The sequence below is a fragment of the Choloepus didactylus genome, chromosome 6 (assembly GCF_015220235.1).
Source record: "Choloepus didactylus isolate mChoDid1 chromosome 6, mChoDid1.pri, whole genome shotgun sequence".
In the NCBI taxonomy this organism is placed as follows: Eukaryota; Metazoa; Chordata; class Mammalia; order Pilosa; family Megalonychidae; genus Choloepus; species Choloepus didactylus.
Window position 1 is genome coordinate 67,051,895 of NC_051312.1, and position 17,282 is coordinate 67,069,176.

The 17,282-nt window shown below is 37.4% G+C and overlaps 1 protein-coding gene across 1 annotated transcript in view; it reads left to right on the forward strand.

Moving 5' to 3' along the window:
- The window catches only part of RRAS2 (RAS related 2), a 102,463-nt gene that overhangs the window by 77,247 nt on the left and 7,934 nt on the right, over positions 1 to 17,282 (forward strand). Inside the window, exon 5 of the mRNA XM_037840460.1 lies at positions 10,259 to 10,377. Coding sequence (XP_037696388.1) covers positions 10,259 to 10,377 — 119 coding nt within the window. The remainder of the gene's footprint in view (positions 1 to 10,258; positions 10,378 to 17,282) is intronic.

A 17,282-nucleotide genomic window follows, 5' to 3' on the forward strand; every position in this document is an offset into this window, starting at 1 on the left:
TCCACCCTTGTCTGGAACAGAGTGCTGGGAGCTGAAAATGGCTGAGGCTTTCTCCACTGAGCCAAAAAAGGGACAGAAAGCCCTCTTCAGGGCCAGTCTGTGGCCACCCTCCGGCTCTCCAAGGTCAGTTGTCACCAAAAGCCTCTGTCTGCTTGTTAGGGATTCATATCTTGTATTGAGCAGTCCACATTTGTTAATTAAAACCCCAGTTGGAGCTCAGCTGTGCTGTATTCACTTGCTTGGAGAGTGCTGCTCTCTAGCACCATGAGGCTTTGAAGTTTGGGCTGTGGGGAGAGGAAGTTTCTGGCTTGGATCCACAGTTTTTACTTACAGATTTTTATGCTGTGATCTCTGGCATTCCTCCCAGTTCAGGTTGGTGTATGATGAGTGGACAGTCACGTTTGTTGCCCTGCAGTTATTCCAAATTATTTACTAGTTGTTCCTGGTTGTTAGTTGTTCCAGGGGGACAAACTAGCTTCCACTCCTTTCTATGCTGCCATCTTCTTCCATCTCTCTTTGATCCATTTTCAGTTAATTTTTGTATAAGGTGTGAAATAGCGGTCCTCTTTCATTCCTTTTGCATATGGAAATCCAGTTCTCCCAGTACCATTTGTTGAGGAGACTATCCTGTCCCAGTTGAGTGGACTTGGCAACCTTGTCAGAAATCAATTGGCCATAGATGTGAGGATCTATTTCTGAACTCTCAATTCAATTCCTTGGTCAGTATATCAATCTTTGTGCCAGTACCATGCTTTTCGACCACTGTAGCTTTGTAATTTGCTTTAAAGTTAGGAAATGTGAGTCCTCCAACCTTGTTCTTCTTTTTCAAGATGCTTTTGGCTATTTGGGGCCCCTTTCTGTTCCAAATAAATTTAATAATTTGTTTTTCCATTTCTGCAAAGTAGGCTGTTGGAATTTTGATTGGATTTGCATTGAATCTGTAGATCAATTTGGGTAGAATTGACATCTTAATGATATTCAGACTCCTAGTCTTTGAACACAGAATATACTTCATTTATTTATGTCTTTGATTTCTTTTAGCAGTATTTTGTAGTTTTCTGAGTACATGTCCTTTACATCCTTGGTTAAATTTATTATGAGATACTCAATTCTTTTAGTTGCTAATGTAAAGGAATTTTTTTTCTTGATTTCCTCCTCAGGTTGATCATTACTAGTATGTAGAAACACTACTGATATTTGCATCTTGATCTTGTATCCCATCACTTTGCTAAACTCATATATTAGCTCTAGTATTTTGTTGTAGATTTTTTGGAACTTTCTATATGTAGGATCATGTCATCTGCAAATAGTGTAAGTTTTATTTTTTTGTCTCCTATTGGATGCCTTTTACTGATTTTTCTTGCCCAACTGCTTTAGCTGGAACTTCTAACACAGTGTTGAACAACATTAGTCACAGTAGGCATCCTTGTCTTGTTCCTTATCTTATAGGGAAAGCTCTCAGTCTTTCACCATTGAGTCCGATGTTAGCTGTGAGCTTTTCATATATGCCCTTTATCATGTTGAGGAAGTTTCCTTGTATCCTATCTTTCAATGTGTTTTTATCAAGAAAAGATGCTAGATTTTGTTATGCCTTTTCTGTGTCACTTGGGACGATCATGTAGTTTTTCCCCTTCGATTTGTTAATGTGAATTACATTAATTGTTAAACCACCCTTGCATACCTGGGATAAAACCCACTTGATCATGGTGTATAATTCTTTTAATGTGCTGTTGGATTTGATTTGTAAGTATTTTGTTGAGGATTTTCGCATCTACATTCATTAGAGAGTGGTCTGTATTTTTTTCTTTTCTTGTAGTATCTTTATCTGTCTTTGGTTTTAGGGTAATACTGACCTCATAGAATGAGTTAACTAGTGTTCCTTCCTCTTCAAGTTTTTGGAAGAGTTTGAGCAGGATTGATACTAATTCTTCTTGGATTGATTGTTAGCATTCACCCATGAAGCCGTCTGGTCCTGGGCTTTTCTTTATTGGGAGGTTTTTGATGACTGATTCATTCTCTTTATTTGTAATTAGTCTGTTGAAGTCTTGTGTTTCTTCTAAAGTCAGTGTAGGTTGTTTTTGTCCTAGGTATTTGCCCATTTCATCTAAGTTGTCTTTAATTTGTTGGCATACAGTTGTTCATAATATCCTCTTATGATTCTTCTTATTTCTGTTGGGTCAGTGGTAATGTCACCTCTCTCATTTCTGATTTTATTTGTGTCTTCTCTTTTTTTCTTTGTCAGTCTAGCTAATGGTTTGCCTTTTTATTGATCTTCTCAAAGAACCAATTTTTGGTTTTGTTAATTATTGTTATTTTATTCTCAATTTCATTTATTCCTGCACTAACCTTTGTTATTTCTTTCATTCTGCTTGCTTTGGGATTAGTTTGCTGTTCTTTTTCTAGTTCCTCCAGATGTACAGTTATGTCTTTGATTTTAGCTCTTCTTTTTTAATGTAAGCGTTTAGAGCTATAAATTTTCCTTGCAGCACTGCCTTTGCTGCACCCCATAAGTTTTGACATGTTGTGTTCTTGTTTTAATTCATCTTGAGGTATTTACTGATTTCTCTTGCAGTTTCTTCTTTGACCCACTGATTGTTTAAGAGTGCTCTAATTTCACATATTTGTGAATTTTCCGGTTCTTTGCCTGTTCTTGATTTTGAGCTTCATTCCAATTTGGTCAGAGAAAGTGCTTTGTATAATTTCAGTCCTTTAAATTTTATTGAGACTTGTTTTGTGACCCAGTGTGTGGTCTGTCCTGGAGAACAATCCATTAGCACTTGAAAATAATATATTTACTGCTGTTTTTGGGTACAGTGTTCTGTATATATCTGTTAAGTCTAGTTCATTTATCATGTTATTCAAGTTCTCTGTTTCCTTATTGATCTTCCTTCTGGATGTTCTATTTATGAAAGTGGTGTATTGAAGTCTTCAGTTATCATTGTAGAGATGTCTATTTCTCCCTTCAGTTTGCCAGTGTTTGCGTTATGTATTTTGGGGAGCCATGGTTAGGTGCATAAATAGTTACAATGTTATTTCTTCTTGGTGGATTGCCCCTTTCGATAATATGTAGTGTCGTTCTTTGTTAGAAAGGTGTTGAATTTAAAGTGTTGTTTTGTCCGATATTAGTATAGCTACCCTGGCTCTTTTTTGATTACTATTTGTGTGGAATGTCTTTTTCTAACCTTTCACTTTCAACCTGTTTGTGTCTTTGGGGCTAACGTGAGTGTCTTGTAAACAGCAGATTGCTGGATCATACATTTTTTATCCATTCTACCTATCTGTGTATTTTGATTGGGAGTTTAATCCATTAACATTCAATATTATTCCTGTAATGACAGTACTTATTCAACCATTTTATCCTTTGTTTTATATGCCATTTTAGTTTTGTCTCTCTTTTTACCCTTTTAGTTGCCCTTACTGATAATCTTCATTTCTACACTCTCCTACACATCTCTCTCTCCTGTCTTTTCCTTTTAGCGTGTAGAACTCTCTTTAGTATTTCTTTTAGGGCTGTTCTCTTGATGAACTCCCTCAGTTTCTGTTTATCTGTGAATATTTTAAACTCTCCCTCATTTTTGAAGGACAGTTTTGCTGGATAGAGAATTCTTGACTGATAACTTTTCTCTCAAAGTAACTTAAATATATCATACCACTGCCTTCTTACCTCCATGGTTTCTGATGAGAAATTGGCACTTAGTTCTTCTGTATGTGACTAATCACTTTACTCTTGTTGTTTTCAGGATCCTCTTTTTAACTCTGGCATTTGACTTCTGATTAGTATGTGTCTTGGACTAGGTCTTATTCTGGTAGGATATATTCTGTTTGGAGTGTATTGCGCTTTTTGGACAAGTATTTTTGTCTTTCCTAAGAGTTGGAAGTTTTCAGCCATTATTTCCTCAAATATTCTCTCTGCCCCTTTTCCATTCTCTTCTTTGACACCTATGACGTGTATGTTTATGTGCTTCGTGCCCACATGCATTCAAATCTCTTGAGACCTGCTCAATTGCTTCCATTCTTTTCTCTATCTGTTCTTGTTTCTGTAAGATTTTGATTGTCCTGTCTTTTAGTCTGCTGATTCTTTCTTCTGCCTGCTCAAATTTGCTGTTTTATGCCTTTAGTGTGTTTTAAATCTCTTCTTTTGTGCCCTTCATTGCCTTGATTTGAGTCATGTTTCTTTTCATACTTTAAAATTCTTCTTTATGCTCACCCAGTGTCTTAATTTCTTTTATCACTGTTCTGGTTTGCTAATGTTGCCATTATGCAAAATACCAGAAATGGATTGCCTTTTATAAAGGGGATTTATTTGGTTACAAAGTTAGTCTGAAGGCCATGAAAATGTCCAAATTAAGGCATCGACACATTTATACCTTCACTGAGAGGTGGCCAATGGTGACTGGAAAACCTCTATTAGCTGGGAAGGCATGTGGCTGGCATCTGCTGATCCCAGGTTGTGTTCCGGCTTCTCTCTCAACGCCTGTGCATTCTTCAAAATGTTGCTCTTGGGGCGTTGTGTCCTCTCTTAGTTTCTCTGGAGCAAACACTGGGTTAGCATCTCCAAAGTGTCAACAAATCTGCTTTCAATGGCCATCTCCAAAATGTCTCTCTCAGCTACTCTGAGGTCCTTCTGTTTGTGAGCTCTTTTATAGGACTTAAATGATTAAATCAGGACACACCCTGAATGGGCAGGGCCACACCTCTATGGAAATAATCTAATCATAAGTATTACTCCCAGTTGAGTGGGTCCTATCTCCATGGAAACAACTTAATCCAAAGATTCCAACCTATCCACACAAATACGTTTGCCCCCACAAGATTGCATCAAAGAACATGGTGTTTTGGGGGCATAATGTATCCAAACTGGCACAATCGCTTTAGCCATATTTTCCTTCATCTCCTTAAATTGATTTAGGAGATTTGTTTGAACATGTTTGATTGGTTGTTCCAAATTCTGTGTCTCCTCTTAAGTTTTAATTGTTCCTTTGGGCCATATCTTCCTGTTTCTTAGTATGGCTTGTAATTTGTTGCTGATATTTAGGGCATCTGTTTAACCTGATGAGTTTACTCTGAACATCAGTTTCTCTTTCTTGCCTAGGGTTTTATTGTTGATTCGCTTTGTGTTAGGGCTCTCATTCGACACCTCGTTCAACTTATCGTAGACCTTTAGAATTGCCCATGTTTAACTGATCAGATTTTTTCAGATTTTCTTCATTTGATTCTTGCCTTGGATATCCATTATAATTTTTAAGATTACACTATTTGTGCAATTGTTTCACCCCCAGGAGAAAGCTTCCTTTCCTCTGTTCCTTCTCCAGGAATCTTGCTCATCTTGCTCTGTTCTGTTTTTGTTTTGCCTTTATAGGTTTTTTTTTTTTTTTAAACATTCCTTTCATTGCTTCTAGCTGCTTTTGCCTGGAGAGCGAATTCTGGGAGGAGGGTCACTCTAGAGAGGACTTTCCCAAGTCAGTATTTCCAGGGACCCACGAGGGTGGCCAGAACACCTCCAAAGAGCCCTGGGGACAGGTCAGGAAACATGCTGAAAGCCTTTTTGATGGCTCCAAGAAGCTGCACTTTCCTGGCTTGCCCAGAGGATGGCACTGTCCAGCAAATGCTTCTCTGCAGTTAAGGAGGCACTGTGTCTATAAACCTCCAGTGGTTTTGCCCTTACCCTGGGTGGGGTTGAAACAATGACTGTTGGGGGCCTGTTCAGGGTGGGCCAAAACAGAGACTCAGAAAGCCCAGTGATCCAAATTCACTGTCAAAAGCTGTGATCAGTTCTCAGCCACCTGTCCCACCCCCCACCACACCCCCTGTTCTTGGTGAAGAGTGCTTCAGTGACTCTCTCCATCCAGCCAGGGAACGATCCCCTGAGTCAGCCTGCCTTGAGAGTGGGGGATAGGCGCCAGGAACTGCCACAGAGTGAGTTACTCACGGTTCTTTACTGCAGTTTCTCAGCCTCTTTGTGTTGTTCTTCCCTGGATGCTGTACAGTGCACCCCTGGCCTCTGGTGCCCCAGAACAGTTGTTTTAGACAGTTCCTCCCTCCTCATTAGCTGTTTTTGGAGGAGGTGTGAGTCATGGTGCTCGCTACTGTACTATCTTCCGTGGATGTCAGTTCCCACGTGGTGTCCTTTTTGTTCATTTTTGTTTGTTTTGGTGGTAGCAATACTATTTCTACTTGTTAGTTAAAAAATTATGCTATATCAATGAATTCAAAAGCAGCTTTATACATGGTTTAAGATTTCTTGACCAGAAATGTGGGTACAAACTCTATGACCTTGACTTCTAGATGACAGTGATTTGAATCCATACTTAAAAACATAACAAAAATGAAGCACAAAAGCAACCTTAGCAGTGGGAGTTTTTAAATCATCTAGACCATTTAATTTTCTTACTATGTGTAAAGATAAATCAGTTACCTTTCCTTTCTAGCCAAATTACATTATGCATTGGGAGTAGGGTAAGTTACCTTTTTGAGGAATAGTTGAACAGAAAGACAAATGCAAAACCATTAAGGACATATATTTTCCTCCCGGATCCAATTTACATTAGAAAAGTAAGTAATTTATTGTAATTAATTGACTTATTTCAAGTATTTGTTTTTACTTTTATTCATATGTCAGTTTTCTTTCTACTTCATGATGTACTTATTTGAATAGTTGTATTCCAGTTACTTGATATGTATTTATTTAGTTAAATGCTATGCACTCTTCTAGGCTCTGAAGAAAAGTACACAAAGACAAATCTGCCTTAATCCCAAGCATCAAAGGACATACTATAATAGAGGGAGAAAGAGAAAACAAAACCAAAATTGTAGTGTAGTATGTTGGGTTGTGTCAGTGGTAACTCTAGGGTGTAATGGGAGCTCTGAGAAAGTATTTCTAAAATAGCATCAGAACTAAGGGAAAGTTTCTGCTTGCTCAAGTCTTGAAGGATTAATAAGAATTAGTTGGACAAAACAAAATAAGAATATAGGGTTGGGAGAGAGGGAATGACATCTCAAGAAGAAGGCAAAAATTGAAAGGACTGCAAGGCAAAATGGACAAGTTCACACTTACAGTTGGGAAGTTCAGCAACCGTCTGTCAGTAATTGATAGAACAATTAGAAGGAAAATCACCAAGGAAATGGATGACTTAAACACTATCAAACAATTTAACATAATTGACATTTAATAGCATTCCTCCCACTGAAAGCAGAGACAAATTCTTTTCAAAAGTACACGGGTCATAAAACAAGTCTCAATAAACTTAAAAGGATTCTATTCATACAAAGTATGTCTCTGTTTCAGTTTCCTAGCTGCTAAAACAAATGCCATACAATGAGTTGGCTTAACAATTGGAATTTATTGGCTGACAGTTTCAGAGGCTAGAAGGCTTCTTTTCTCCTGGGGTGGATATCTTTTGGCTAGCTGGCAATGTTTAGGGTTCCCTGGCCTTTCTGTCACAACTCAATGCACATGACAGTATCTTCTCTTTTCTCTTTCAAGTTCCCATTGACTTCGGCTTTAGGCTGCTCCCTGTGGCTTCTGTCTGACTTTCATTCTTCTTATTAAGGATGCTAGTAACTCAGATTAAAGTCCAACCTGATTCAGTTGGGCTGCACCTTAACTGCAGTAACATCTTGAGGAGATTTTCTTTACCATGGGTAAACACCCACAAGAATGCAGACCACGACTAAGGACATGTCCAAACTGGGGTATGCAGGTCAGTCCACCACACGGGCCATAGTGGAATTAAACTGGAAATCAATAAGAGACAGTTATCTGGGAAATCTCCAAATATTATGAAACTAGATAACATATTTCTAACCCTTGGGTGAAAGAAAAATATCAAGAGAGAAATTACAAAGTACTAAGAAGCAAATGAAAATTAAAACACAATATACGAAAGTTTGTGGGATTCTGCTAAAGAAGTATATAAACAGAAATTTATAGCACTAAATGCCTACATTAGGAAAGAAAAAAGGTTCTCAACTCATCAACCTTAGCTTCTACCTTAAGAAACTAGAAGGGAAAAAAAATTATAACCAGAGTAAGCAGAAAAAGGAATATAGTAAAGGTAAGCTTGGAAACCAATGAAATTGAAAATAGGCAAACCATAGAAGAGATAAAGGAAAAGCAAAAACTGGTTCATAAGATCAGTCAAATTGACAAATCTCGCCCAGACTGATGAGGTGAAAAAAACAAAAAAGAGAGAAGAGCCAATTTATCAATATTAAGAGAGAGAAAGGTGTCATCATTTCAGATCAGATAGATATTAAAAAGATAATAAAGAAATACTACAGTCAACTTTATGCCAATGAATTCAACAAATTAGATGAAATGGACAAATTCCTTGAAAGACAATCTACTTAAGCTCACTCAAGAAGAAACAAGTAACCTGAATAACACAATAGCTTTAAATAAATTAAATTTGTAGTTACAAAAACCTTTCCTCAAAGACAACTTTTGGGCCAGATAGATTCAGAAATACTACCAATTCCACACAAACTGTTCAGAAGATTGAAGAGGAAAGAATTCTTTCCATCTCATTGTTTGAGGCCAGCATGATTCAGAAACCAAAACCAGACAAAGGCATTATTAGAAAGGAAAATTACAGTCCATTATCTCTAATGAACATAAATGTAAAAATTCTTAACAAAATTTTAGTAAATAGAATTTAACAATATGTAAAACACATAGTATATCATCACTCAAGTAGGCTTTATTCCAGGAATGCAGTGTTAGCTTAACATTCAAAAATCAATCAATGTAATCCACCATGTTGACAGACTAAAAAAGAAAAAAAACTATGATCATCTCAGTAGATGCAGAAAATAAATTTGATGAAATTCAACATCCTTTTCTGATGAAAACTCTTTACAAACTAGGAATAGAAGGAAACTTTCCTAACTTGACAGTGGACATCTAGAAAAATAGTGAAAGAGTAAATGCTTTCTCCCTAAGATCAGAAACAAGTCAAAGATATCCCTCTCACAACTTCTGTTTATCATTGTATTGGAGCCATCCACATCAGAAAGGAAAAAATAAAACTGTCTTTATTTGCAAATGACATGATCATTTATGTAGAAAAGCCTATGGAATTTTACAAAAGTTTTTCTAGAACAATAGAGAGTTTCACATGGTTGTAGGGAATAAGAAATATACAAAAATTATGATCCTATTTTTGTGGAGAAAAATGTACATCATTGAAAAAAGACTAGAAGAATGTAGTTCTCTATGGATGATGATAGGTTCCTAAATTTTATTTCATCTTTTCTGCCCTCTGTATTTTCTACATTTTTTGCAAGTGTTTACTTTTATGTTAATGATAGTAATAAAAGACATTTTTCAAGATATAATATTTTGAGCCTCAACTATATAAATGTAAATGTAATGTAGTTTAATAATTATAGGTAAATATCACTTAAAAATCTTTTACATTAAAATATATGAAATATTTACTTGTATTCAATTAATATTTTCTTTTTCTGGTATTTTACATGTCAATCTTCTATGACACTCTTCTTTGCCTGCCTTCCTTCATCTAAAGCATTGTGAGGGCCTTTGATCCTAGTTGTCCATTTACCCCATGGCTTTCCTTTCCATCCTCACCTCTTGCTGTTTTTCCCCATTTTTTGCTGTCTTCCAGCCATTCTAGGCTTTTTTCAGTTCCCAGAACTTGCAAAGCTCATTACCCCTCAGGACCCTCACGCGTGCTATTTCCTTTGTCACCCCACCCCTGGCTAGCTCCATACTCTTTATTTAGTTCTTAGCTTAAATAACACGTCCTCAGGGAACCTTTCTCTGACCTTTCATATACTCTCACAGCACCTTGCACTTATCCTTCCCAGAATTTATCACTGTCATGTTTAGTACTTTTTGAATAGTCCTTGGAATTAAATCCCTATGAGAGCAGGGGTCATTTCTGCCTTGTTTGCTTTTGTACACACCCTGCACCTATTTAGGCACTGAAGGAATTACTGTTTGAACAAAATTTGGTAAATGCGTTACCACCATTTGGAGGATACAGCCCTTGCATTTTTAATAGAGCTTTGCTATATGGAACTAGGCAGGATAGTGTTTCCATCATAAGTATGTTCTGAGTTATTCTGCAGAGATGGGCTTGAGTTTTGTGTTGAGCTATTTTCTCTGCTGGTTCATGTTCTGATAAAGCAGCTTGGCTTCCAGTTGGGTAAAAGGCACAATCTGTGGTTGAGGATTAGATGGAGTAAATCTGATTGTTATTACTGTACCTCCAACACAACTCTTTTGGAATTTCAGGTAACACAGGAAGAAGGACAGCAGTTAGCACGGCAACTTAAGGTAACATACATGGAGGCCTCAGCAAAGATTAGGATGAATGTAGATCAAGCTTTCCATGAACTTGTCCGGGTTATAAGGTAAGCGAAGGACATTCTAGAAATTTCTTTTTAATTGAATGAATTTGAGGAGGTAATCAAACTGTACTTTTATTTATTTATTTATTTTTTTAAATCGTAACATATCTATCTTTATTTTTTTTATCTTCATTTTATTGAGACATATTCACATACCACGCTGTCATACAAAACAAATCGTACTTTCGATTGTTCACAGTACCATCACATAGTTGTACATTCATCACCTAAATCAATCCCTGACACCTTCATTAGCACACACACAAAAATAACAAGAATAATAATTAGAGTGAAAAAGAGCAATTGAAGTAAAAAAGAACACTGGGTACCTTTGTCTGTTTGTTTCCTTCTCCTATTTTTCTACTCATCCATCCATAAACTAGACAAAGTGGAGTGTGGTCCTTATGGCTTTCCCAATCCCATTGTCACCCCTCATAAGCTACATTTTTATACAGCTGTCTTCGAGATTCATGGGTTCTGGGTTGTAGTTTGATAGTTTCAAGTATCCACCACCAGCTACCCCAATTCTTTTTTTTTTTTTTTTTTTTTTTTTTTTTTTTTTTTTTTTTAATCATCATTTTATTGAGATATATTCACATACCACGCAGTCATACAAAACAAATTGTACTTTCGATTGTTTACAGTACCGTTACATAGTTGTACATTCATCACCTAAATCAATCCCTGACACCTTCATTAGCACACACACAAAAATAACAAGAATAATAATTAGAGTGAAAAAGAGCAATTGAAGTAAAAAAGAACACTAGGTACCTTTGTCTGTTTGTTTGCTTCCCCTACTTTTCTACACATCCATCCATAAACTAGACAAAGTGGAGTTTGGTCCTTATGGCATTCCCAATCCCACTGTCACCCCTCATAAGCTACATTTTTATACAACTGTCTTCGAGATTCATGGGTTCTGGGTTGTAGTTTAATAGTTTCAGGTATCCACCACCAGCTACCCCAATTCTTTAGAACCTAACAAGGGTTTTCTAAAGTATGCGTAAGAGTGCCCACCAGAGTGACCTCTCGGCTCCTTTTGGAATCTCTCTGCTACTGAAGCTCACTTCATTTCCTTTCACATCCCCCTTTTGGTCAAGCAGATGTTCTCCGTCCCAGGATGCCAGGTCTACATTCCTCCCCGGGAGTCATATTCCACGTTGCCAGGGAGATTCACTACCCGGGGTGTCTGATCCCACGTAGAGGGGAGGGCAGTGATTTCACCTTTCAAGTTGGCTTAGCTAGAGAGAGAGGGCCACATCTGAGCAACAAAGAGGCATTCGGGAGGAGGCTCTTAGGCACAACCATAGGGAGGCCTAGCCTCTCCTTTGCAGCAACCGTCTTCCCAAGGGTAAAACCTATGGTAGAGGGCCCAACCCATCAAACCACCAGTCCCCTATGTCTGTGGTCATGTTAGCAACCATGGAGGTGGGGTAGGCGAATACCCCTGCATTCTCCACAGGCTCCTCAAGGGGGCACTACATCTTTTTTTCCCTGTTTTTCTTTTTTTTTTTTAACTTTACCTTCTTTTTTAAATCAACTGTATGAAAAAAAGTTAAAAAGAAAACATACAATAAAAGAACATTTCAAAGAGACCATAACAAGGGAGTAAGAAAAAGACAACTAACCTAAGATAGCTGCTTAACTTCCAACATGTTCCTACTTTACCCCAAGAAAGTTACCTAATATAGCACCATTTCTGTGAACTTGTTCCTACTATATCCATCAGAAATTAACAGACCATAGTCATTCCTGGGCATCCCCAGAACGTTAAATAGCTTATCTGTTCTTCTTGGATTATTGTTCCCCCTTCCTTAATTGCTCTCTATCGCTAGTTCTCCTACATTCTACATTATAAACCATTTGTTTTACATTTTTCAAAGTTCACATTAGTGGTAGCATATAATATTTCTCTTTTTGTGCCTGGCTTATTTCGCTCAGCATTATGTCTTCAAGGTTCATCCATGTTGTCATATGTTTCACGAGATCGTTCCTTCTTACTGCCGTGTAGTATTCCATCGTGTGTATATACCACATTTTATTTATCCACTGATCTGTTGAAGGACATTTGGGTTGTTTCCATCTCTTGGCAATTGTGAATAATGCTGCTATGAACATTGGCGTGCAGATACCTGTTCGTGTCACTGCTTTCCGATCTTCCGGGTATATACCGAGAAGTGCAATCGCTGGATCGAATGGTAACTCTATATCTAGTTTTCTAAGGAACTGCCAGACTGACTTCCAGAGTGGCTGAACCATTATACAGTCCCACCAACAATGAATAAGAGTTCCAATTTCTCCACATCCCCTCCAGCATTTGTAGTTTCCTGTTTGTTTAATGGCAGCCAGTCTAATCGGTGTTAGATGGTATCTCATTGTGGTCTTAATTTGCATCTCTCTAATAGCTAGTGAAGCTGAACATTTTTTCATGTGTTTCTTGGCCATTTGTATTTCCTCTTCAGAGAAGTGTCTTTTCATATCTTTTTCCCATTTTATAATTGGGCTGTCTGTACCTTGGTCATTGAGTTGTAGGATTTCTTTATATATGCAAGATATCAGTCTTTTGTCAGATACATGGTTTCCAAAAATTTTTTCCCATTGAGTTGGCTGCCTCTTTACCTTTTTGAGAAATTCCTTTGAGGTGCAAAACTTCTAAGCTTGAGGAGTTCCCGTTTATCTATTTTTTCTTTTGTTGCTTGTGCTTTGGGTGTAAAGTCTAGGAAGTGGCCGCCTAATACAAGGTCTTGAAGATGTTTTCCTACATTATCTTCTAGGAGTTTTATGGTACTTTCTTTTATATTGAGATCTTTCGTCCATTTTGAATTAATTTTTGTGTAGGGGGTGAGGTAGGGGTCCTCTTTCATTCTTTTGGATATGGATATCCAACTCTCCAAGCCCCATTTGTTGAAAAGACCATTATGACTCAGTTCAGTGACTTTGGGGGCCTTATCAAAGATCAGTCGGCCATAGATCTGAGGGTCTATCTCTGAATTCTCAATTCAATTCCATTGATCAATATGTCTATCTTTGTGCCAGTACCATGCTGTTTTGACAACTGTGGCTTTATAATAAGCTTCAAAGTCAGGGAGTGTAAGTCCTCCCACTTGGTTTTTCTTTTTTAGAGTGTCTTTAGCAGTTCGAGGCATCTTCCCTTTCCAAATAAATTTGATAACTAGCTTTTCCAAGTCTGCAAAGTAGGTTGTTGGAATTTTGATTGGGTTTGCATTGAATCTGTAGATGAGTTTGGGTAGAATTGACATCTTAATGACATTTAGCCTTCCTATCCATGAACATGGAATATTTTTCCATCTTTTAAGGTCCCCTTCTATTTCTTTTAGTAGAGTTATATGTAGTTTTCTTTGTATAGGTCTTTTACATCTTTGGTTAAGTTGATTCCTAGGTACTTGATTTTTTTAGTTGCTATTGAAAATGGTATCTTTTTCTTGAGTGTCTCTTCAGTTTGTTCATTGCTAGCATATAGAAACATTACTGACTTACGTGCATTAATCTTGTATCCCGCTACTTTGCTAAATTTGTTTATTAGCTCTAGTAGCTGTATCGTCGATTTCTCAGGGTTTTTTAGATATAAGATCATATCATCTGCAAACAATGACAGTTTTACTTCTTCTTTTCCAATTTGGATGCCTTTTATTTCTTTGTCTTGCCGGATTGCCCTGGCTAGCACTTCCAGCACAATGTTGAATACCAGTGGTGACAGCGGGCATCCTTGTCTTGTTCCTGATCTTAGAGGGAAGGCTTTCAGTCTCTCACCATTGAGTACTATGCTGGCTATGGGTTTTTCATATATGTTCTTTATCATGTTGAGGAAGTTTCCTTCAATTCCTACCTTTTGAAGTGTTTTTATCAAAAAGGGATGTTGGATTTTGTCAAATGCTTTTTCAGCATCTATTGAGATGATCAATTGATTTTTCCCTTTTGACTTGTTAATGTGTTGTAATACATTGATTGATTTTCTTATGTTGAACCATCCTTGCATGCCTGGAATGAACCCCACTTGGTCATGGTGTATGATTTTTTTTAATGTGTCTTTGGATTCGATTTGCAAGTATTTTGTTGAGGATTTTTGCATGTATATTCATTAGGGAGATTGGCCGGTAGTTTTCCTTTTTTGTAGCATCTTTGCCTGGTTTTGGTATTAGATTGATGTTAGCTTCATAAAAAGAGTTAGGTAGTGTTCCATTTTTTTCAATGTTTTGAAAGAGTTTGAGTAAGATTGGTGTCAGTTCTTTCTGGAAAGTTTGGTAGAATTCCCCTGTGAAGCCATCTGGCCCTGGGCATTTATTTGTGGGAAGATTTTTGATGACTGATTGGATCTCTTTGCTTGTGATGGGTTGGTTGAGGTCTTCTATTTCTTCTCTGGTCAGTCTAGGTTGTTCATATGTTTCCAGGAAATTGTCCATTTCTTCTACATTATCCAGTTTGTTGCCATACAGTTGTTCATAATATCCTCTTATAATTTTTTAAATTTCTTCAGGATCTGCAGTTACGTCACCTTTTTCATTCATTATTTTGTTTATATGGGTCTTCTCTCTTTTTGATTTTGTCATTCTAGCTAGGGGCTTGTCAATCTTGTTGATCTTCTCAAAGAACCAACTTTTGGTGATATTTATCCTCTCTATTGTTTTTTTGTTCTCTATGTCATTTATTTCTGCTTCAATCCTTGTTATTTCTTTTCTTCTACTTGGTTTAGGATTGGTTTGCTGTTCATTTTCTAGCTTCTTCAGTTGATCCATTAGTTCTTTGATTTTGACTCTTTCTTCCTTTTTAATATATGCGTTTAGTGCTATGAATTTCCTCCTTAGCACTGCTGTTGCTGCATCCCATAGGTTTTGGTATGTTGTGTTCTCATTTTCATTCGTCTCTATATATTTAGCAATTTCTCTTGCTATTTCTTCTTTAACCCACTGATTGTTTAGGAGTGTGTTGTTTAACCTCCAGGTATTTGTGAATTTTCTAAGTCTCTGATGGTTACTGACTTCTAATTGTATTCCATTGTGGTCAGAGAATGTGCTTTGAATAATTTCAATCTTTTTAAATTTATTGAGGCTTGTTTTATGTCCCAGCATATGATCTATTCTGGAGAAAGTTCCATGAGCACTAGAAAAGTATGTGTATCCTGGTGATTTGGGATGTAATGTCCTGTATATGTCTGTTAAATCTAATTCATTTATCAGATTGTTTAGGTTTTCAATTTCCTTACTGGTCTTCTGTCTGGTTGATCTATCTATAGGAGAGAGTGATGTGTTGAAGTCTCCCACAATTATCGTGGAAACATCAATTGCTTCCTTTAGGTTTGCCAGTGTTTCTCTCATGTATTTTTTGGCATCTTGATTGGGTGCATAGACATTACGATTGTTATTTCTTCTTGTTGAATTTCCCCTTTTATTAGTATGTAGTGGCCTTCTTTGTCTCTCAAAACATCCCTGCATTTAAAGTCTATTTTATCTGAGATTAATATTGCTACACCTGCTTTCTTTTGGCTGTAGCTTGCATGAAATATTTTTTTCCATCCTTTCACTTTCAATTTCTTTGTGTCCCTGTGTCTAAGATGAGTCTCTTGTATGCAACATATTGATGGTTCACTTTTTTAGATCCATTCTGCGAATCTATATCTTTTAATTGGGGAGTTTAATCCATTTACATTCAACGTTATAACCGTGAAGGCATTTCTTGAATCAGCCATCTTATCCTTTGGTTTATGTTTGTCATATTTTTCCCCTCTGTCTATTAATATCCTTTATTGTACCCATACCGAATCTCTTTAGTACTGAACCTTTCTGCAAGTCTCTCTGTCCTTTTTTTTTTTTTTTTAATCTTCATTGTATTGAGATATATTCACATTCCACGCAGGCATACAAAACAAATCGTACTTTCGATTGTTTACAGTACCATTACATAGTTGTACATTCATCACCTAAATCAATCCCTGACACCTTCGTTAGCACACACACAAAAATAACAAGAATAATAATTAGTGTGAAAAAGAGCAATTGAAGTAAAAAAGAACACTGGGTACTTTTGTCTGTTTGTTTCCTTCCCCTATTTTTCTACTCATCCATCCATAAACTAGACAAAGTGGAGTGTGGTCCTTATGGCTTTCCCAATCCCATTGTCACCCCTCATAAGCTACATTTTTATACAACTGTCTTCGAGATTCATGGGTTCTGGGTTGTAGTTTGATAGTTTCAGGTATCCATCACCAGCTACCCCAGTTCTTTGGAACCTAAAGAGGGTTGTCTAAAGTGTGCGTAAGAGTGCCCACCAGAGTGACCTCTCGGCTCCTTTTGGAATCTCTCTGCCACTGAAGCTTATTTCATTTACTTTCCCATCCCCCTTTTGGTCAAGAAGATGTTCTCCGTCCCATGATGCCGGGTCTACATTCCTCCCCGGGAGTCATATTCCACGTTGCCAGGGAGATTCACTCCCCTGGGTGTCTGATCCCACGTAGGGGGGAGGGCAGTGATTTCACCTTTCAAGTTGGCTTAGCCAGAGAGAGAGGGCCACATCTGAGCAACAAAGAGGCATTCGGGAGGAGGCTCTTAGGCACAACCATAGGGAGGCCTAGCCTCTCTTTTGCAGCAACCATCTTCCCAAGGGTAAAACCTATGGTAGAGGGCTCAACCCATCAAACCACCAGTCCCCTATGTCTGCAGTCATGTTAGCAACCATGGAGGTGGGGTAGGCGAATAACCCCGCATTCTCCACAGGCTCCTCAAGGGGCACTACATCTTTTTTTTTCCTTGTTTTTCTTTTTTTTTTTTTTAACTTCCCCTTGTTTTTTAAATCAACTGTATGAAAAAAAGTTAAAAAGAAAACAAACATACAATAAAAGAACATCTCAAAGAGACCATAACAAGGGAGTAAGAAAAAGACAACTAACCTAA